Source organism: Echiichthys vipera (assembly GCF_963691815.1).
Source record: "Echiichthys vipera genome assembly, chromosome: 16".
NCBI classification, from domain to species: domain Eukaryota; kingdom Metazoa; phylum Chordata; class Actinopteri; order Perciformes; family Trachinidae; genus Echiichthys; species Echiichthys vipera.
In genome coordinates, this window is record NC_139841.1 from 22,471,297 (window position 1) to 22,495,115 (window position 23,819).

At 43.1% G+C, this 23,819-nt stretch overlaps 1 protein-coding gene across 1 annotated transcript in view; it reads left to right on the forward strand.

The window, feature by feature from the left end:
- ntng2b (netrin g2b) overlaps positions 1-23,819 on the forward strand; it is a gene marked incomplete at its 3' end in the record, with an annotated part of 67,354 nt that overhangs the window by 19,788 nt on the left and 23,747 nt on the right. Inside the window, exons 3-4 of the mRNA XM_083929453.1 lie at positions 18,955-19,127; positions 21,993-22,022. Coding sequence (XP_083785579.1) covers positions 18,955-19,127; positions 21,993-22,022 — 203 coding nt within the window. The remainder of the gene's footprint in view (positions 1-18,954; positions 19,128-21,992; positions 22,023-23,819) is intronic.

The following is a 23,819-nucleotide window of genomic DNA, read 5'->3' on the forward strand; positions in this document are numbered from 1 at the left end:
AAACAGATCACTTTTTAAATCATTCATGAGCAGTCCCCAGAAAAGAAAGGCATGCAGAAAGCTGAAGGACCGCAATGAGGAATGTGTCATTGTTCCTCTCATATGCGATGATTTATGACACAATGGTTGTAACTGATTTGATAATCACAGTTTATTTCCCCCTCAAAAGGGAGAGAAAGTTAAAGTCAGCGATTTTGCCTGTTTTCCTTTCATTTCCCCGTCTTTTGTTTCACAGATGAACGTCTCTTTTTTCATCCCCTTCCTCTTCAATAGATTTTTCCTTTCTTCCTCCACCTTCCCACCCCTCCTCTTACTCATCCCATAAATATCCTTTTAAATTCACAAATACAATAAAGAATTCTCCCCACTAGCGCCTGCACTGTGCCTTACCCAGCATCTGGTGAGAGGGGAATCTCTTGATACCGCAAGCGTGCTTTAAAGCTGAAAAGCATGCTGGGAATTGTAAGTGGGAGAACATGAGGTAGAGGGAGGGTGTCCTTGGAAAGATGGTTTGTTCTCAGTCAGCCACATTAATTAGCATAGCATTATTACAGACATGGTGTGTTCAAAAACACACAACTCAAGCATGTAGATGGGCTCCGATAAACAAGTCATCAATGTGGGGGACAGAAAATGTTTGTCAGTGAGAAACACACCAGCTCAAACTGCGATCAGTCAGCTTTTTGATCTCAGAGACTTTTACTTTTACCACAGTGTTGTCCCATCGTGGGCCGCGGAGGAACGAGAGCCTGCAAGTTTTCAGTCCAGCTAAACAAGGCAGCAGGTGAACGGTGTTCAGTGTGGGAGCATTTTCAAATAAGACAAGAAAAAATTGGCACAACTACACAATGAACAAAACAGGAAATATAAATGAACAAACAAGTTAAAAGTAGAGAACAACTTTCAGTGGACTATGGTTGATAATTATCACTTGGGGACTGACTGAATCAGGGCGGCACGACGGTGTGGAGTCTGCATGTTCTCCCTGTGTTGTGTCTGCGGGGGTTTTCTCCGGGTTCCTCCTACAGTCCAAAGACATGCACATGTTAGGTTCATTGGTGACTCTAAATTGCCCGTATGAGTGAATGTGAGTTTGAATGGTTGTCCGTCTCTGTTCGTCTCTATGTGCCCTGCGATAGACTGGCGCCCTGTCCAGGGTGTACCCCGCCTCACGCCCGATGTCAGCTGGGACAGACTCCCCCGTGACCCCATTAGGGACAAGCGGTTAAAAATTGATGGATGGATTGACTGAATCTACTATTGTGCTGTAGAAGAATCTCGACTCAGCGTCTGATCCAGAGCTTTCGATTCTATCACAAGGTCTTCATCTGCTTCACCTGCCGATGAAGACCGTGTGGTAACGCTCTGGGATTGTTTTGTTAGCTAATGTTTCCAAGGGCAAGAATGAAATGTCGAGGTCATACTATGATAATGAAAGAGTGTGATTATTAATTTCTGTCACTCTAGTTGCTCGTAACAAATATGTAGGTTATGTTTTAGGTACTATTTTAAAGTAAACTAGTTCAATATATACCATTATACATAATAAACTTAGCTACTTTGGGAATCTTATTATATTTCTTCATGAAGCAGCAATCTGATACTAAATCAATGCACTGTATTAAATTTAAACCATATACAACATACTGTAATGTAATTGGCACTAAACTAACTGCGCTTCAGACATTGTATCCGAGCTAAATGAAAGAATAACCTTTAGATTGTTACATGAAAACATTTTTTTATTCAATGTTCAGTGTATTTACACCCTTAAATGTAAAGTACATTGGCAGTGACTCAAGCTATCCAACAACAATTTGAGTTTCTCAATTAACAAGTGGCCTCTGAATGCATTATGGAGTCCCACAGCTTTACCGTTCATTGTTTGTTTGCATTAACTCATGGAGAAAAAGGTGCCACACCGGTGATTTCAGGGAAGCAGGAGGATTTAGCTGCACATTCCGGCTGTATGTGTGTTGTTGTATTTTCTTTGGACGGGCACAAGTAGGTTTGGGTTGGACTGTCACTGTCAATCACAACGAATGAAGTTCTACGGTCAATAGCATTGCTTTTATATAGCAATAGTGAGTGACTTTCTTGTGTGTAGCTCTATCAAATCATACGCTAACCTTACTAAAAATGGCTTTCTGTTGCGGGTTTTCCTAGCTGCCAAAGTGGCAGATGGCCTGACCCTTTTGACCCTTTTAAATGCGCTGACAACAATTTACCCACATGTGTGGGGGGGGGCTAATTTCAGACTCTGCTCACGTGATAGTTAACTGATTTAATCCGTATTTTTTTAAACTTTTTTTTTGACATTTGACAGACCAAATAATTGATTGAGAACATTACTGCCAGATGAGTAGATAATGAAGATTCAGTTGAAGTTGCAGCCTTGGTTTGATTTTCTATCATGGGCTTAATTTGACGCTTCATCTCTATTAGTCACTCATATTTATGTCGTATAAACGCACCAAAGTTTCCCAAACATTAAAGCTGCTATAGAGTGAAGAGACAAAGATGGATGCACATAGTTTCTCCACTATCCTCGTGCACTTGGGCTTAAGTGCAATTGCTCAGTGTGTTGCTGTCCTCTTTTGGATGAGCACTTTATTACCCATGAATTCATTTGCTGGCCACTAAAAACATTCACAAAAAAATATATTAAGTCCTTCAACAAGTAAAGCTTAATATTGAATGTGCAAAAACCAGAGGTCATTTCATTAATTACTAAATAATGCTGAGCTTTTGCTATGCAAGAGTATCATTATGTGTTCAGGTCAGATATAAATGTAATTTCTAAACTATCGTCCCCACAAGTAATACATTCTTATAGAGATAATTAAGCAAAATACCATAATTACTGAATAAGCAAAGTGGTTTCTGCTACAGCTCAGAGCACTGGTAAACACTGTCCTCTCTTTCACAAAAACCCCCAAGTTTAAGTCTTTGTACTAATTGTCTTGCTGACTGCACTAATGTCTCCTCCTCCTCCTCTGTTCCTCTCTCCTCACCTCCTTCCCTCCTCTGGCCCGCGGCTCGGGCGACTCTCTTCCCTCTATGACTAATGATGTACTTTCAGTCTCAAGGTTTTAGCGGGATAATTATATTAACCCTTGTCCTCTGGCTGATCCCAGCTCAGCTCCTCTTCCCCAGGCATCCTCCCCTTCACAGTCTCACCAGAATTAGACACTAATACACACAAAGCTATACAGGAAAATACATTACAGTTGTATTAGCTTGTGTATATGAGTAACTTTTGGTGACTTTTAGGAAATATTCTGCAAATGAGTTTATCATTGAAATGAGAGGACATGCAGCTAAGAAAACCAGAGAGAAAATGCAGGTTATGCGTGTGCTGGGTGCTAACTTCTAATAACATACTTTCAGACATCGCAGGTTCTAAAGCGTGTCTCGAAAGTTCGTCCGGCGGGCATATTGTCTCCCCTGAGTGTATTCTGTTCTCAAAAGTTTCTCATTTGGATACACACACATACACACGAGACATAAAGAACCTACAAAGATCCACTTCACCCCTGGGGGTCTGAAGACTCTGTGGGGAACTGCACAACAGGAAGAACCTCCCACCAAACCCCATGTCGTCCCGGAGTTTCTGTCACTTCATCACTTTTTCATTCCCTCCCATTGCCTCCCAACTCCCTTTACTTCTTCCTCGTTCATATCTTAAATAAGAGGAGGATGTATAATAACGCCCACCCCCCACACCCCTCCCCCAACTCACGCCCAATTTCCTCTCTCCCCAGGTATTACTCTTTGCTGTAGTGTTCATTAAAACACATTCAGTAGCAGCAGCACGGACTCTGCAGGGAGGTTACACTCTAATATCCAGCACTGTTACACAGTGATCTCAGGACGAACAGAGCGAGGCCGAACTCTCTTTAGTGGAAGGAGCCTTAAGATGCGGTGACATGACTGCTTCAGGAAGAATAGTGTCAGCCATTCTGCATCATTCATGCTGCATCATGCTACAGGAATATTACAATGCTGGCATGCAGAGTCTAAAATTACCACCCACCAGGTGCCAAATGCCACTAAAATATGTCTTGTGTGGATGAATTAATAAGGGTCACTCACCACAGTGGTCACTGAGTTATGAGAGTGCATCTCTTCATAGGTGATAATATTAAGCATATGTTATTTATAGGACAATACCTTTTCATTAGAGGCATGCGGAGCAGAGAACACTAGGTGAAATTGATGATGTGGGGCTTTCGCAGGGAATGTAATTTACGTATACTCTGCATACTAAGAACAGATATATTCTTCATTGCAGTTTTTTTTTATTAAATGCAATATTTTTTTAGATTCAGTTGACAGAAACAATCAAAAGAATGGCAGTTTTGTTATATTCTACTGCTTTGTTTATGTGTTGATGGTTAGTAGATATTTCCACATTTGTACAGGCACCTTTCTTCTATTATGTTTTAGTTTTCAGAGTTTGTTTTGACCTGGATTCCTATGAAAATAACACCGGGATGACTTAGTGAGTGTTGAGATAAAAAAAAAACAGCCCTGCCTTAAAAATATGCAAGGAGTTCGTTGTACTGCGCACTTTTAATACACTGACACTCTGGAAAGTTACAATCGCGGAGATCGTTTGAACTTTTGTTGTGACAGGAGCAAAGTCAAGAGCAGAAATACAAAGTAATCTACCAGGAATGTCATTTGAATGTATGGAGCCAAGTTATACTTTTTGAAATGCAACCAGCAGCTCTACAGTTGCTGTCGGCTGGTCGACAAAAAAATCCCCACCCTGACGAAAACAGTTTACCCTAGGACATGGGTGTCAAACTGATCCAGTAAAGGGCCGTGTGGCTGCAGACTCGACTTACTCAATCACCTGAACTGTCTTCACACAGTTGATTTGTTGGACCAGGTGTGTTTTTGATTGGTGGGTGAAAACCTGCAGCCACACGGCCCTTTACTGGATCAGTTTGACACCCACGCCCTAGGAGGTTGAAATTGGGTCTGTAAGTCAAGTGTTTGTGAATGCATGAACGTGCGGATGCATTCATGTATGGGGTCGCTGCTATTCCAAATTTTCCCTTGTTGCTGGTTGACCTTGAGCGCTTTACTCTAACTATATATTTATAGTATGTATTCAATTATTTTTTATTTTGATCTTTGAGAATAAACCAGAGACCATCTTGCAGTGACACCAGCTGTGACTCCAAATCGGGCCAGGGGCCTAAAGTGGTGGGGCAATGGCACCTTCCCTACTTTTTACCCCCTACTTCCAGCACTCTGGACCACATCTATCTATTAACTCAGTCTCCATTTGGATTTCAACTACACACCAGTAAAGTCTGCATCTTGTACAGTTGCAACGCTATTGCAGTGACAAAAAACTAAGCACTCAGCAAAATACTCAAAACCGCCTCTATGTTAGTTCCTGCTACAGGAGGTGTCTCCAGGACCACATTTTCCATGATGACACACACACAGACTCACAAGGTGAACACAAGTTTAACACAGACCCAGAACAAAAAGGTTGCCATAGCAGTAATAAATAGATGTCGATGCTTGCCCAGAAAAGTTCAACAGCTATAGCCACAGTGACAAATGTCCACGCAGGCTGGGATTGCCCTTTATATTGTCACAGTAGGGGGTTGTACAATGAGTATGATTTAAAAAATTAAGCCACACTTAAGAGAGGCACATGCACTCCTACAGCCGAGTCATTCTGCTTACCGATATAATCATTAAAGAGACCCTAAATGTTAACATGTTTACAGTACAAGTACTAATGTTCATAGAATAAAAACAGGAAATCATATCACTGAGCTACTATAACTATTATTATTATTATTATGTTATTTAAAAATTGTGTCTTATGCTTATACACAAAGTAACACTGGAAAGAGCCGGGGTGACAAAATCCTTTGAAAGCTGCATATTAATTACCCCTGCAGTTTGAAAGACCAGCAAAAAAAGTACATTTTACACAGCTGGCATGTAACCCACACCTGAACTGTTCCAGTATCTCTCTCTCTCTCTCCCTCTATCTCACTCACACACACACACACACACACACACACAGATACACACATACATACACAGTCTCTGCTGTGCGCATGAGAACGGTCCTCTGAGGTCTGGACTGGAGAACAGGATGTGCCCAGGCAGGCTCCATTATTTAGTTATTTGGTCCTGTGCATACAGTACATACTTCAGAGAGCAGGTAGCTCAAAGTGGGCCTGACTCTGCCTGCTGCTCTTTACACGACCAAAACCAACCAATCAAAGAGATGCTCTCAGGACTGGGCACACACGCAATAGTCATTTACTGTATCCTGTGTAAATAATTTACCCGTACGCTTAGTCACACAAGCTCGCTCGCTCTCTCTCCATCCACCCATCCATCCATCCCTCTATCTAGTACATCACAGACTAAAGGACACTTTTTACTCAGAGCAAACTGTGCTAATATATTGAATCATCCCACATACACACCAGGGAGGTCACACACCCCCTTACACTGCATAGTAGACAGGCACACAGACACACAGACACACACACATACACACACCCACACCCACACACACACACACACATGCACACACTACAAACACACACAGGGTGTGGATTACAAAGACAATCAAGGTCATTCCTGTGCTTTGAATAATTTAAGGTGTCTTTTTGCTAGACAACTTCACTTTTTTTTTTCATAAAGGCCGAAACATCAGTGACCTCTCAACATTGAACGTATATAGTGAGTGCATACGTATGTGTGTGTGTGTGTTTGTGTCTGTGCATGTGTGTTATGGCTACCCTTAACACCCTTTGGCTGCCTTAAATGCTTCAGTACAAAATGTTGTCTCCCTCAGATGGCTCCGGGGATGCCGAAAAAAAGATAGAAAACTGATAAACTAGAAGGAGATGGAGGGAGAGTGAAGAACATTAAAGGCAGGAAACAGTCAACAACTTTCATTGGATAATGAGAGATAATGAGCTTGAGATGATTTGTTTAAAGTCCCTGAGAAACTGAATTTGGAGCGTCTGACATCTGTAATGTGACTTATTTCTCAGTGAAACGGAATATTTGAGTGGTGTACAATTAAAAGATGGCTTAGAATCAAATACGCATGTGACTGAGTCTGGGGGCCTGCTTAGAGTTTGGTATGATATGGAGCTACAGAGAAGAGGAAAGGTGGATCTACCTGCGGAGGAGAACAAGGGAGAGATGAAAGGGAGACTTTACCGACTTTAAACTGGCTCTGCGTCAGCGCACAGCAGAGGCAGATGAACAGGGCCCGGCCCCCCACTCCCATCCCTGTTCACATGAAAAAGTCTGCAAGCAGTGACACAGTCGGCCGAAAGCCTCACTGACACAGACCTCAGCCACAGTGAAAACCTTGGTCATGTACTGTAACCCCAGATTCTATGAATCTAGGTGTTTTTGCCCGCTGATATCTAAACACACGTCTCTTCCCAACTCTCTCCATTTTGCTCCATTATTACTCTACGATGAGTCAAACAATTACCCCTTTTACTTGAATTTACGGGAAGTGAAAAGACAGGAATTTAAAAATAAAAACACTTATTTCTGTACATATATTTGTCATATGAACAATTAACACAGAGACACAGGATTAAAAGTGATTTTTTTTAACAGGGACTTGAAGGAATGCCATCGTTACTGTTATTAATAAGTGAGAGGGATTGATAGAAACGTGTGAAAGAACTCTTGTGGTTTTGAAGAGGCGCAGAGTAATCCCTGCTCACCACATGATTGCAGGGGAGGTCAGTTATAGATTACCTGTTTAGTCTAGGGGGAGAGAGAAGGAGCACACATGTGAGGGGGGGGGGGGGGTATAGAGGAGAGGAAACGTTTGAAGATACTCCTGCTGCTCCCCTGCTACGGGAGGCTGCGCTCGAGGAAAATCGATCCTCTTCCTTCAGAGAAAGAAATTTATGAAGCTGGAACATAAACGCAGTCATGTCCAATTAGCTGCTCCGAATTTACGAGGCAAGGCGAGGGAGGAAGTAGGAGGGGACATGGTGATAAAGACTTTAGCAGAAGCCAATAAGGCGTGCCGTTGATCAATGATCCAAGCTTCAAGCAACACCCCCTTCTCATTCGGCCGCTTCCAGCTGCGCGTGGGATACACGGTGTGTCGGAGGGCTTTGCTTGTCTGCAAGCTGTCTTCTACCAGTCAGATTTTAATTTATGGATATACTTTAAATATCACCTCCAGAAATGTTTTATGTCTGATATGGTTCGTCCACACAAAAAAGTTCAGATGCTGGTTGAAATGACATCGACTCCTCCCTATCTTCTCCTCGTCACTACATATGGTTCCTTTCTGTTTAAACACTGGGCACAAGATGTCTCCACCTCCTCCCTAGTGTCCATTCTCAGCGTACAGTATGTGCATGAGGGTTTTCCACATCACACTTGTCTAAGTTGCATACTGGACCGTGACTAGCTTTCAAACTAGTTGAGATGTCACAAAGTCATGCTTCATGTACACGTCTTCAACTCAAATTTAATTGTCTCATAGCCTACTATGCTCATTTTCTCGTTCCCTTTTCTCATACTGTCTCTTTTAGTAACGGCACTTTCTAATTCGATTCCTTTCGTCAAGTCATCTGATTAGAAATACTTCTGCTTCATTAAAGAGCAATAGTAAATAAACAAAAGACAAAATAGGACAGGTCTGTTAAAATGAACTTCTAATTAGTTTACACATTTTTATTGTTTAAATTACCTACAATGATATTATCTGTCAAAACAAAATCCACTTAGTGCCATATATAAGGCCCTGTTTAGACGAAGACGAACGAAAAAGGAAACACAAAAGTGGCATTGCGTTCTCACTTTTTTTCCCCGCGTTTAGACAAGCGTCACTAGGGGGAAATCTGCATGCATACGGTGATGCAAAAAATCCGATGTAGTATGCACGTCAGTTGGCAAGGTGGGGCTGTGAAGAACTGCCACACAACACCACCAAGAGCTTGCGCATGCGTAGAACTTCCTTCTACTTCTCTCCCAAATAGCGGAGAAGCAGGATGCCGTACAGTGTGACAGGCATCTGCAGCACGGTCTGCAGCCTCCCACCGCCTCGGCTCCCACCCAGGACACTTGAACGTCCCACTGATGGAAATAGTCCTACATGTTTGTTGTTGTTTACTTGTACTCAGCACATGGATGTTACGCAAACATGTGTGCGACGTGAGCCAGCGTGAGCAGATCAGAGCACACTTTTGTGTTTTTACCCCTTTACACGGAAACACAACAGTGGAGCGTTATTAAGATTTCCACTCTGGAGGGTGGTTTCCCTATTTTGTGTTTTTAAGCCCCAAAAACGCTGTTGCCATCTAAATGAAAGGCACATCTGATCAAATATTCTGTCATTTTCACCCGGGAGTGTTGTCGTGTAAACAGGGCCTAAGTCCACGGGTCTTATTTTTGTTGAGCAGAGCTCCACCGGTGTCATATCATCTGCATGTTCTGCCCAGCTGCAGAAATGCAGGGGGTTGAAAGTTGAGTGTTGTTTCCTTGTATTGTCGTTACTTTATGTCAGGTGTATTCCGTGGTGACTGCATAAACAGGATGCTTTCTGCTGAGCTGCTGGGGCGGCAGTAGCTCAGTCCATAGGTGACTTGGCTGGGAACCGTAGGCTGGTTCAAGTCCCCGTGTGGACCATGTATGGAGCGTGAACTGGTGGCTGGAGAGGTGCCAGTTCATCTCCTGGGCACTGTCGAGGTGCTGTTGAGCAAGGCACCGAACCCCCAACGGCTCCTGGCGCTGGTCACTGGCATCCCCCTCGCTCTAACATCTCTCCTTAATTGCATGTATATAGGTCCACTTTGTGCATGTGTGTGTATTTCGGGCCTGTATGTGTAACATGTATAATAATAAGAGTGAAAAAATTCAATTTCCCCGTGTGGGATAAATAAAGTAATTCTTCTTCTTCTGAAGCATTGCCGTGGTACTAGTTCAGTTTTACAATAGACACACTGTACAGAGTTTTCGTTTTGTTTCAGCTTGAAATGATTTGAAAGTTTTTCTCTGGCCTGTATATTATCTTCGTCCCTCACTATTTTATCTCTCTTACTCGACTTTGTAATCGACGCCATCATGTCTTCACAACTTGTGTCCACAGCATAAGCCTGCTGTGCGCCTGTAATAATCTTCCACGCAGTTAGTTGCTGCATTTTATGGAACTGCTGTATAGTTCCATAAAATGAATTAAACAAACTCATCAAACAAGCTTTTAAGTTATCGGGTTACTCGAGTTTCTCAAGGAATTGCTTCAGCCCTTCTCTCTACCTATATAAATTATTGTTGTGACATCACTACTGTATGGAAGTCAACTCATTTAAAGGTTGTTTTCTCAGTTTTTACACTATAGGACCTTCAAGACGAGCACAGAGACACTTTCCCCTTCAGCAGAGGAATGTAAAAACATCTTTCTAGTGTCAAACTCTGCACGTACATCATTCTGCACAGTGAAGGTTAAAAATGTCCAAGTGAAGTAACAATAAGCTAAACACATTTTTGAGTAGAGGTGACAGTAATCTTTGCATGCAAAAGTAGCCAGAGAATGAGATTGAAAAATTATGTGTACACCACAAAGTACAACCACAAAACTCACAACAACAGTTGAATCAAGTCTAACAAATATTATACACTTCAAGGGCTTTCTCGGGGTTATTCAACGGCTTAGGTGCAAATGACATCCTGTACTAATTTGCATATATGTGACATCATCACACATTCATTTTGCATAAAGCTTAGTGGTTGTGTCAGTTGCAGTGGGGCAGGGATAACGTAAAGCCAAATAATAATTGGCCAAATAATCACAAACTCACTACATGGATATGTTATAGCCCAGTAATTCCCAACCAGAGGTGTGTGTACCCCAGGGGCTACTTCTGCTGTTTCCAGGGGGTACTTGGAAAGTTTGTGGAGCAACTCAACTAATTTGAAAAAACAGAAATTCTGAGTTGATTAAAATAATATATCAGCAACACTACATTGCAGTTATGTAAGAGCGTGAAAACGAGTTAGCAAGTGAGCACACAAGGAAGTTTGAGAATGAATGTAGTCTCGTACATGAACTCCTGTGAGGAGTGGCATCCCCCTGCATGCGCACAGAGCAAGAGGAGATGGAGAGACCACTCGCTGTTCACAGAAGGCAACGAGCAGATGCCCGTCCTGTGTGTTGGCTCATACGCTCTTCACATTGCTTTTAATCTTCAGAAGCAACACAAAAACGCTTGCAACTGTGCCTAAGCTGTGTAATGGCAGGGAAAACCCTGTCTTCACTAACTGCAGGGCTACTGTGTGTTTGATTCTGTTGTGTTGTTATTTCTCGTGCATTGTCATGTTATTTTATTCATCCCCTGTGTTTGCACATCATGGATCTCCGTGTCATCAGTCAGCCCTGGTTTGGGTGTTAAATCTCTCTCTGACAAAAGCACTGACACTCATTGCCCATTAGGCTCTGACTCTAGTATTACTCCAGCAGGTTGTGCAGCCGGTAGTGTATTTTGTGGTATCAGGGGAGGGAGCAGTTGCGTGAGCGGGCCTTCTCAGTGACGGCTGATTGAACACAGAGAAGAAGAGGAGGGAGATCTCCTGCTGGGTCAGAGCTGCATCGATGCGGTCTGTCATCGCAGGTTAGAGCACGTCATTGCGGACCCTCCTCCTGCTCCTCCTCCGAGTCTCACCACTGTAGTCGGGAAGGCAGGCAGACTGTCAGGGCTTTGACACAACTGCCCTACTCCCTGCTGAACTGACTGCTCAGCCCCCCGCATCGTCTATACCCCTCTATTTTCTCCTCCACCCACTCATCTCAAGCACATGTCCACAACCCAATTTACCCACTGCGCTCCTCAGTGAGCACTGGTGCAGCGGGCAGTAGCAAAAGAGCTGATGGGGTAAGGCTGCATAGACAGACAGTAGGGGAAAGAAAGACAGAAAGAAAGGGGAGACGGGAGATCAAAGAGGAAGAGCGAAAGGAAAGACTGGAGGACTGGAACGGTCACAGTGGATGGAATTTGGGAGAAAATGAAAAAATACAATGGGAGGAGAGTGCAAAACTGAAAATAAGAAAGCATGAGTGATAGCTGTGTCCCCGGAGACAAATGGAGGAATAGGCGTCGACTACAGTAAAGATAAAGATAAAGCCCCATTAACTGCTGCTTCCAGCTGCTTTCCCAGGCTCTGCCACCACATGACTCTCCCTTGATGTTTGTTTATCTTTCTTATTATTTATTCCTCTAATTGCTGCGTCCCTGCTGTCTAAAACAGGCAGTCCTCACATCATTAAATACACAGGGCCACCATGACTTCACAGACGGACTGAGAGGAGAATGGACGCAGAAACACAGACAGGCTGACAACCACTGTATAAGACTATTAGATAATTACTACAGCACGTTGGTGAGATGCAAAACACATTGTGAGCATGCAGATATGTAGAAAGCGCATTACACATGTACCAATTCTGTCTCCCGTATCCTGCTAAATTGTTTTGCCTGTTATGTTTAGGAGTAAACATAATTACTGGCTGGATTATGCTCACCGACAACGTTTTTCGACATTCACACAGACATCACAGGGAGGTGGTCGGGGAACATATTCGAGGTTTATGATACTAGAGAACGGGATTCACATCTTGCATATGGTTAGGTTGAGATTACAGAAACACTTCGATAGGACAATATCATAGTTTTGGTTATATCGAAAAAGTACACATCCTCTCTCGAGTCACTATTGATATTTTTAAAAAGACAACCACACTCTTTCTCTAACCTCAAAGTGCTTTGAGTTAACTAAAAAAAACAACATGAGAATCCTGCAGTAGATGTCTCAAGTGAATATTGTATTGCAAGAGTAGGTATGGTGGAAAAACAAATGATGAATGATGAAGTGATGTTAAGTGAGCATTTCAATGTTTCGCAGCTTTAGAGATGTTCATTAAAACAGATGCTCATTGCGTTGTTAAAACATAATGCAGCATTATCATTCATTCATTCATTCATCTTCAACCGCTTATCCCCGGTGTCGCGGGGGGTGCTGGAGCCGATCCCAGCTGACATTGGGCGTGAGGCGGGGTCCACCCTGGACAGGACGCCAGTCTATCGCAGGGCACGTAGAGACGTACATAGACAGACAACCATTCACACCTACGGGCAATTTTAGAGTCATCAATGAACCTAACACGTGCATGTCTTTGGATTGTGGGAGGAAACCGGAGAACCCGGAGAAAACCCACGCAGACAAGGGGAGAACATGCAAACTCCAAACAGAAAGGCCCAGGCAGGGATGCGAACCTGGAACCTTCTTGCTGTGAGGCGACAGTGCTAGCCACTACACCAACATATGCAGTATGTTAATATATCTTTGTAGTAAATCAGCCAAGTAGCTATAGTCTTTCTTTCAGTATTAACATTTTGTGACAGCAATTTACTTTTATATTCTGCCTCTATTTAGTTTTCACTGTAAGCGGCTGGGTCCGCCTTTCCCACGAGGGATGCAAATTTTCCATGTGCACACAAGGGGCCAGATACATAAAACTCTGTAGAGTCATGTCTAAAACTGTGTGTGCGAAAAGACAGAAATATGCATTTAGGCATTCTTTTCATTGAATGTATACAGCCGCACGTACGCCTGATTCTGTTTTAAAAATCGTAATCATTGTGGAAATGGGAACGTAACTCATTTCCACAATCAAGTTACCCAGAAATGATTATAGAGACTAGGGCTGGGGCGATATGTTAACATTTTCTAATGACCACTGTCCGCTCATCAACCGCTGATTACCAATATATCCATGCAGGTGTGCAGCTGCAGCGCCATTTATACATCTGGCCAAAAGAATTCACAAAGCGACTGCAGGCATTGGGAGCGATATCGAAGATTAAAGCAAGTGTGGGACAATATTACTGGGTACCTAATTTATTCCACTGTATTCAAACAGCATGACACAATGGATCCTGGTGTTATTTTTTGGTGGCATTATAAGATGGAGCCCCTCAAAGCATGTTTGCTACCCCTAGTGGTCGATACACGTTGTTCATTTTGACCCACCCTGTATTATAAAAACTTTTTAGCCATTAACTCTGGCCAAATTAGCCAGGACTGAAATCCTCACTAGTATAACTTGAATGCAACATAATAGACAGTCCGACAAGTCCTCCAAATTAATCACCAAAATGATTTGTTCGTCCACACTGTTCTGACCCGGCTCATGGGGAAAAGGGAAGCAACATCAACCAGAATGTTTTTGGTAAAATAACAAATTATTTATTTGCAGGATTCAAAAAAAAGGACAGGGAAAAAGGGCATGTTGGATGCTGCTCAACTCAAAGAAATAAAAATATAACTTAAAGAGGAGTCTCCAAAGTGAGAGATAACTACTAGCCACTGCCAAAAATAATTACTCAATGTCAACCATAATCAGAAAATACAAAATAAGCAACACCCTCTCAAACCTAGCGTCTCTAACATCAAGATACTACAAATCACAGCGAGGGCAACTATTTAAGCAGAGGGACGGTCTGGAAGGTGGTAGCTGGTTGGAGGAGATTGCCAGACGCCGCACCAATCAAATCACCGGCAGAACCAGGAAGTAGGCAGGTCTCGTGCCAGCCAATCCTCGGCAAGGGATCCCACATCCTGCTTAGCATAGATGCACAACACAGATACTGGAGGAGGCCGTAACACACACACACACTCAAGAACAACACATTAGGGTTAGGGCGAGAACCTGTTTTGGGTTGGTTAAGGTCAGCAGAGCTGTCAGTAGGGTCCCAGTGGTAAGTCTGATGTTTTGCTTTTTTGTGACCCTATAATAACGTCGCCCGACTTCCTCCTTTGCTCCCAACGTGTCGTGAGTCGTCATTTCTACGGCTTCTAAAGAGCTTTGCAGCTTGAACATGAACATAAGGGTTTTTTTGCCCATTTGCTGGAACGAATGATACTCCCATTTTTCTTGGGAGGACAGTCTTCGACAGACTGATAAACAGAAGTATTGACCCATAATTACACCAGCTAATTAAAACACCACCTTATGTGTGTGGTTTCTAATGTAGACTAGAATACATTTGAATCACTTATTTCCATCTGCTCCTAGACTCTCTTTCTCTTGCCCTTCTTTGTCTTTTCCTCCACTCACCTTCTCTAATTTCATCTCTCCTCTCTCTGAGTAAATAGACAGGGTTGTGATGGATCCAGCTGTCCCGTCTTAACTTCCTTCAGCACAGAGCTGCTACTCCCACTTTGATGACTTTGCAGTGAAGGCAGACATCTTGCACATTAACATATGATTGTGCCCATGTATTATTTGTGTGTGGAGGGAACGAAGGAGGGGGATTGGGAGAAATCCCAGTGCAAGCTGTCATCCGAAAGAGAGAGAGCTTAAGAGACAAGGCACTTGAAAAGTCAGAGTGTCACATCATTCATGCGGAAGGAGTGCACGGCTGGAAGTACTCCTGGTCTTCCCGGTCTGTACAATGAGTCAGAAAAGCAGGTCAAGGGGATCCACAAAGTGTCCACAAAGTTTCAACCACCAGGACTCAAAATGTTGCTTTAATGATTAAGTAAGCAGAGGATTGAGATAATAGTCAGATGGCAGTGACATTTTAGTAAAGGTAAATTCATGGATCGAGACTCATCTGCTTATGCAGGCTTTAACCTCAACTATCAACTGTCAAGATAACTGACAAAGGGAGGCCATTTCCTCTTGTATAGGCCATTAGGCATACAAGACGCATACTGCACAGCAGCATACCTAGAAAATCACTCTCTTCAGTATTGATTTTTAACTACAACTTCTAGATCCTGCACCCAGTAGTGCTTCCACTTTTAAGATGAGACAGATGAGATATATCAACGAAGAAGCAGGAGACGGGAAGCTGTGATATGTTCGTTGCTGTCAGTCACTCAGTCCAGGCATTAGTCACCGTACCTCTGCTTCTCTGATCTGTTGTCTGTCAGCGCCACTCGCGGACGAATGCATCCCAATAACACAAAGCAGGAACACACACCTGTCTCATTTCACACACGCCCGCTCTCCCTCTCTTTCCATGAAAAAGAGATGTTCAATTTCCCTCCTCGCTAAGTGGACAGCTCGTGTCCTTCGGAAAGCATGCAGGAAACAAGGCCTTGTCGAAGGATGGATTCTCCCTGGCACGTCCTGTCAGCTCGTCCAGGTGATCAGAGAGAAACTTGGGTAATTTATAGGAAGCAACAATGAAATGTGAGACACAACTCACCATGATCGACTGTCTCCATTTATTTTTTCTGTGGAGCTTACCGTGTGTTTCTAAGTTTGCGTCATCGTTGCTCTGTATGTAAAGTAATGCCATGAAACTCGAATCGAGGTTGTTAGGCCGACACTGTAAACCACAAAAAAAAAAAGCTGATGAGAAAGCGCAGATTAGTGTGAGGAAGGAAGATTGAAGTAGTCATCTTGCCAGAATACTGGGGCTATTCTTTGAATATTTGATGCAGACGGATAGCTGTTCACTCTAGTGGAACAAACTGGATTGGAGTCCAGTCGCTCATCTGGAAAAGGCTGTAATTTAAAGTTGTGGCTGCCGAATGTTCTTAAGATCCTCATTTCCTTCCCAGCAGAACTCCAACCTCTGGATCAGTCCACCTGTGCCCTGCCCTCTACCGAGGTCGCACTGTGCACATTCGTATGCACACATTATGAATGCATGCACACACACTCAGGCACTTGAATGTCACAGACAGTAATTGTAAACAACAATTTGCTCCGAAATAGCAGTTTTGGAAACAGAGTGGGTAAATAGATTACCAACTATCTTGGACCTACAATAATTTATATTTAAAATTTGGAGCGTGGTTTCTTTTAGTCAACCCTCTCCATATCCTCCCATGCTTCAGAATTATTCAGAAAGAAAAGCAACAAGCAATACTTCCTCTTTAAACTGAAGACTCCTCTGTTGTAGGGCTGAAACAATCACTCAAGTAACTCGAGTTACTAGATTACAAAAAATTTGTTTACTTCCTGTCTCGTGCGTTAGGCAGCCTGCTCAGCGCAGGGATCACTGTTCCACACGGACTGGTTTTGCGGATACACACAGCTACATCTGGATTTCGGTTGACGCGATAACGGAGGGTGAGGAAAAAAGAAAGAAAAAAGGCAGAGAATGTCCAAAGTTTGGGATCATTCCACAATGTCATTGACGATTCAGCATCTGAGCCGAAAGCATCCCGCTGTTAACGCCACTTCACCGAGCGCCACTGTTTCAGTTTAACAAGTGACCCGTTCTGGCGAGTAGTGACTGCAGATGTTAAAAACAGGAAGAGATTGTGTAACTCTCCTTGTGAATCCTTTTATGTTTAATCTTTCATGAATTCAAATTAACATTACGCACCTGATCAACCTTAGTTTAGTGTTTTATAGTAGTCATGTGTGAGTAAACGTTTTGTAAGTTGCTAGCAAGTTACTCTTTCTGTTTATATCTATCTCTAATTCATTTTCTTAATACATCTATTTGTCTTTGAAACCTGTTTGAGTAAACACGTGTGTCACGTAGGATTGTATGCACCACTTTGAATTGTTTAAATAGTAAACTTATTCATGGTAAATTGCGAGAGTGTTGCCTACAACACACACACATATTTTAATGCTATTACTCGATTAATCTATGGAATAATCGGTAGAATACTCGATTACAAAAAGATTCAATAGCTGCAGCCGTACTCTACTGCTACACAAGACACCGTCTGTATGAGACCCTGCCGCGGCCATATTAGATGCTCAGGTCTCCAGATCGAAGCGCGACAAAGTCTGTGTAGGGAAGAGGTTGGGCTGGTGAATGAAACAAACACAGGACTTTCACACACACTCTTTCCCTAACCCTAACCAAGTACTTTTGTTTGAATTCACATTACAAATATCATGTAATAACATTCAGTTGGGGCTTCAACTAATGATTATTCAGTCATTTAATCGGCGGATTACTCTATTAAGTACTCCATAAATTGTTTCTCATATAAATTGTCAGAAATAGTGAAAAGTGCCCAATATCATAAGAGCTGAAAGTGACATCTATGAATTTCTTGATGTTTCTGATGAACAAAACTCAAAGATCACGATGATATAGACATGCAGCAAACTGTTACATTTGAGGAGCTGGTCCTTGAGAATTTTTGATGTCCTTACTTGAAAAATGATGATATATGTTAATCGACCACTTGATGAATCAATGAATAGTTTTAGCTTGATCTTCGGCTTTCCTCAGGACTTTTCACAACTTGTAAAAACAGTTTGATTCCTTTTTGATGCTGTAGTCAGTGAAAGTGTAGACACAGTCATCAAGCTGCAGGTGAAATCAAATGACACGGTGCAGTTAGTACAGTTGCCAGTCCATCTGATTCTAACGAACATCAACATAGACATGGATGCTGCTGTGCCAGAGACTTCTGAGAGAAAATGGATTTTGAAACCAAATAAAATACTAACTGATATTTTTTATTTATATAAATGTAATTTTAGCCAAAACATCTTGATGGAAAACAAGATTGTGGTTGCAAGTGTATTTCAACTGTCATTTCTGCTTTCTGCCACATTTTACTGATGCATGTATACACCCATTATACCAAACATAAGGTATAAACACACACCTACACAGTGTTTCTCTCTTTGAAAGATGTACAGTGTCATTATAGTGTCTGCTCAGTGCCTTACGTACCTTAATACTACAATCTTAATCTTGTTTAATCTTGTTTTACATTACAAGATTAAACAACACACTACTCTAATGCAATTCCCTGACAATAGATGTACAATGTTCCGTCTCTGCATTAGAACTTTAACACTGACTCGCATTATCTTTTTATTGTCCTTTGTGTAAAAATGTGACATGATTAACACTTAGAACCAGTGTGTGATTACAACTTTCACTTTTTGCCTTACATCAGCTGTGCATTTGTCTTTTTTTAAAGGTGTAAGTGTAACCTCCATGCCTCCCAGTGCCTGCTGCAGGATGGGAACCTCCAGTGCCAGTGTGAACACAACACCACCGGCCAGGATTGCCAGCGCTGCAGGAAGGGCTTCAAAGCCAAATCCTGGAAGGCTGGTTCCTACCTGCCAACACCCAATGGATCCCCCAACGCCTGTACGTAACTAAAACAGGCTTCTGTTCCTATTGTGTTGATCCAACTCATCAATCTGAAACAGTTAGATAACAATACTGCTGACTTTGTACATACATATGTAAGGTGCAACACTCTAATATGTTAATGTAACAAACCTACGGAAAGGGGATATGTTCCAGGAGGAGCCTAGATCTGCTGCAGATTTAGAATGATTCTGCATTTAAAGGAAACGTTCAAGACCCCACCATGGTGCGGTATTAGAAATGTTTTAGTTTGAAATAACCAAGGGGTGCGGGAAAGGGGGTTGAGGGATGATAGGGGTCGAAAGGGGAGGGATGAAGGAGGTCGAAAGGGGAGGGATGATGGGGGTCAAAAGGGGATGGATGATACGGTTGAACTGGGTCCAAGTGTGGCTGTGCGTAAGGAACCCGGGAAGCTCGGCTCAGGAGGGGTTACGCCGTCATGGTGCGCTGGTCCATTAACCCCCAAAAGAAAGTAATTTTCAACAGGTTGAATGGGCTGTACGGATGTCGTTTAGATGACTGTGGATGTAGCTGTGGTAGGCTTGGGAAAGACCAGCGCCCGAGAATGTTGATGGTGTGTTCTGGTACCCCTTGCCTGGATGCAGTGGATGCAGCCCCTATAGGAAATGAGTGGCCGGAGTATCGTTCTGGAGTAATCCCTGATTTAGACAGGATTTGGCGGAGGTGAAGGTGGAACCAGGAGCGTGGTGCGACTTGGCCGGTTTCTGTGATGAAAAGCGGGTCTTGTGGAGAGGCGTGGTTGGACATTCTCTGGTTTATGTAGGTGAGGATGGGTTCAAAGGGGCGTAGGGGAGAATTGAAAAAGAAAAGGTAAATTGGGTGAGAAATGCCATACTGGTCGGTTTGTTTCTTTTGAGGTTGAATTTGAGGGTATCAGGGGATGGAGATGTCGTTCAGGCTTGCATGCAGCGATGGGTTGTAGACGGTTGAAGAAGTGGTGAATTCTGAACATCTGAGGAACCCGATGAATGCTAGCAGGAACATGGATTGGAGGGTTGAGTCAACAGAGGGCGAAGAGTATCCGGCGTGGAGGGTCTGAATACAGCGAAAGAGGAGGTCGGCTGTCAGGGGTGAGCGTTTTGGAGTGAGATGGGGTTCTGATTTTCGTAGGCCTTTGATCAACATATTAACGTGCAGATGTGAAATGGAAGGGGCTGGAGCTCCGGTGAGCGGTTGGATGAAAAAGTTGATGCCCCTAAGGTAGACCTGGATGGCAGAAGTTCTTATATTTAGGATTAAGTGGCCGTGGGTAATGAAGCTGGTTATTGATACATTGTCGATGGAAGGGAAGAGTAAGTTTTGCATGTTATGGAAAGATCCGAAGTTGCACCATCCTGTATAATCACCAGAAGATCCAGTCAGTCGAAGACTATCATAGCACGAAAGGGAGCTGCAAGCCCATGGCCGGCCCGTGGGGGGTGTCCGAGAGAAGTCAGGAAGAGCAGCCTCCCAGGAAGGACTGCAGCGGCGGCGGCCCCGGTGAGGTAGCGGAGGTGAGGGTGATGCAGAGCTGGAGCCGCTGGATGCTGAGTACTGGACGGAGCCGCCCGCGGGACTCAAACGGTGGATGCCAGGAGGGACTTGTGGGAACAGAAAAACATTGGGGTCATGGGGAAGGAATGGGGGAGGGATGGGGGGAACAGAGACAGCACAAGAAGAAGCACCCCTACTGAGAGATGAGAGAAATATGTGCCTCTGACTACTGAAAAACTCTGATGGTCATGACACAGAAGACAATGGAAACTCTCACAGTGACAATTATTTCCGTTCACATTGTCTTTGCACCAATGCAATTATTTTTCCATCTTTCTAATCAGGGTTGATGGATCGTGACATTTCAAAGCTGATATACATGCAGTTATTTTAAACTCCACTCTGATGTTTAGGTTTTGTCATCATTCTGGGGTCCTGAAAGAAAAGCAAGATCAAGGGAACAAGTTGAAAAGAAAGGAGCAGTTGAGAGAAGGCGGTGGGGAGACTCAGGTCTCTGAGTTGTTGTCACCTCAGTGCAGAGAGCAGAGCAGAACTGTCTAACATTGGGGGAGTGTGTGTGTGTGTGTGGGGGGGAAATCCTCTTGGAGAGTGGAGCCAGCTACAGTAGCTTGCTATGATAAAATAATAATCTAGGGCAGCCCCTCCCTAGATTTCTCCTTTCAAACACATGGACACACTCACATGTAGAAAGAAGCACAGGCAGATACACACTCACACCTGTACCTGCACACACACTGGAGAGAATGGCTCTATTGTCAATCCTTTTTTTTTTTTTTTTTTTTTTTTAAATAATACCGTTGTTTCCAACACAGTTCTAACGGTACTGACACACACCTTCAGAGCCCATCACCACCCTTTTAAACTACCGGATCCCATTAGTGGGATTTAAAAATTAAAGTGTTTGCAACTTGCTTGGTTGGAAAACTACACAAAACGGCCATGGCTCACGAAACAGTTTGGTGTCTGCAGACTGCATTATGCACGCTGAGCTAAGATAACTATAGATACAGTACAATCTGAGAAAACATGCTGGAAAGGCATAACGTTTTGATCCAAGCGTACCAGAGCTCTCTTACATATATATATATATATATATACATATATGATGAGGACCTCTGCATGTGAGGATTTGGGGGAAGAGTAACAGGTTAAATTAGGGAGGATGGGGGAGGCTGTGCAGGCCTTGTAATTACTTGAGGACATCGAGAGGTGGTCCACAACAGAACAGCTCTTAAGCTCCCTCTACCACCTGAGTCTGATGAATGAGGCAGAGTCAAGTCTTTAGGCAAATTGAATGCATAAATAAACAAGCTCTCATCTACTCTCCTGTTTCTTATTCTCTTTCAGGTACAATTGCTGGTTCCCCCTCCGGTTCTAGTAAGTAATAATGCAAAGCAGGGGAGTTGGTACTCCACTCTCTCTCTCTCTCTCTTCCTGTATTTTCTCTCTTTTTTTGTTGCATTTGTTTTTGTTATGTATGTTTTAACCCCATACATTGTTTCCTGCACGTCTCCTAAAGTATCCCTCTCCCCTGTGATGTTCAGCTGGCTTGTTTCTCGTCTTCTGCGTCTCCTCTCTCTGTGCTTCATTATTAATAGGCCTCTCTGTCGCCATGTCCTTTCATCACAGCACATCACACTAACCTGCGCAGGAGGAATTCTTCCACAGTTCTGCTTTTCTTATTTAGACTAAAGACAGCGCTGCGGATGGATTGGGAAAAAAAAGGGGGGGGTGAGAGAAGGTAGGGTGAGAATGGGCGGTGGATGGAGCAGCAAAGGGAGCCGAGAGAGAAAAGAGACAGAGAGAGAAATGGGAGAAGGATGTGGGCATATGTTAGTGTGTTGTAATGCAGTGTGATTCCGGGTGAGGAGCTCAGGGAGGCAAGAATAAAAGGGAATTTGATTAGGGATTCTCTCTGTGGAGAGGCTCTCAGCCTCCGAGCTGTTAGACAGAAACGATCGGCAAAGTGGCAACATCAACCCTGACAGCACTGGGCTGTTCTCCACATAGCCGGACAGTAAAAGGCTGATGCATGGATAGACTGAGCAATTGGACTGCACTGCAGAGGTCTGCTTTTAAAAGGTCTCCTCTCACAATAAGATATAATGGGTATGATTTAACAAAGAAGAATGATGCTTGCTAATGGGCTGACAATGAGTTTAGTGGCTCAGTTTCAGGTTCCCACATATTGAGTTTCTGTTTGTTAATCAACATTTGTACCTGTGTTGCTGAATAGCCACAACCTCATCTATGACATTCACTGCTCCTGAAGGTGAGACAGAGGGTGGAGCTAAAGCTGAATCTGGGGCTAAATCTGAAGGTGAAGGTGAAACACAGAGTGAACCTGAAGGTGAGAGTGGACCCAAGGGTGAGGCAGAGAGCTCCACAACTGTCTCAGAAGCTGAAAGCCTCCCAGCTCTTACCCACGAGCCCTCTGGAGCCCCTCGGGAAGGTGCGGAAATGTACATTAGCCATAGCAAGAGGTATTTGACAGCTAGTAGTGACTAGTTACTTTGTAGATACACATATTCCATACCACACACACTGCAGAAATCTCCGTAACTGGAAGTCTGATTTCCTCAAAGTGAAAACATCTGCCATTGCAGAGACATGATTTCAATAGATGTCAATTGGATTTAAGGATGAGGATACCGTTTCCCCTTATTCTGTCTTCCTTCAATATTCTCACACTTCCTCAACATATAGTTTGACACAGTGGGGGATGCAGAGCGTTGGATGAGAAGATTGATATCACTCTCCCGTCTGTCCGTCAAATCTGAAACTACAGCCAGCAGCTGTTTAGTTTAGTTTAGCACAGAAACTGGAAACTTCTTATTTGACTGACAGATAGGAAAGTGGCACCAAACCTCTTTGTTACCATCAACATCTCCGCCAGAAAGCGAATAAGAGTATTTCCTAAAATGTCAAATTATTCATTTAATAAGTTGAGTCGAGTTCAAGCTTATTTTATTGATTTCTGTAATAAACACGGTAGAATAATCTAACTACAATGGCAATAAAATGCTGCTTACAGATGAATGCATAAATAATAACGATCCAATTGTTTACAATATATAAACACTACAAATCATCTGCCATGTTGGTGACATTGCTAATTGAAATTAGCTAGAGTTGTGCATTACAATATTATTACTTTTACTTGAGTAAAGGCTC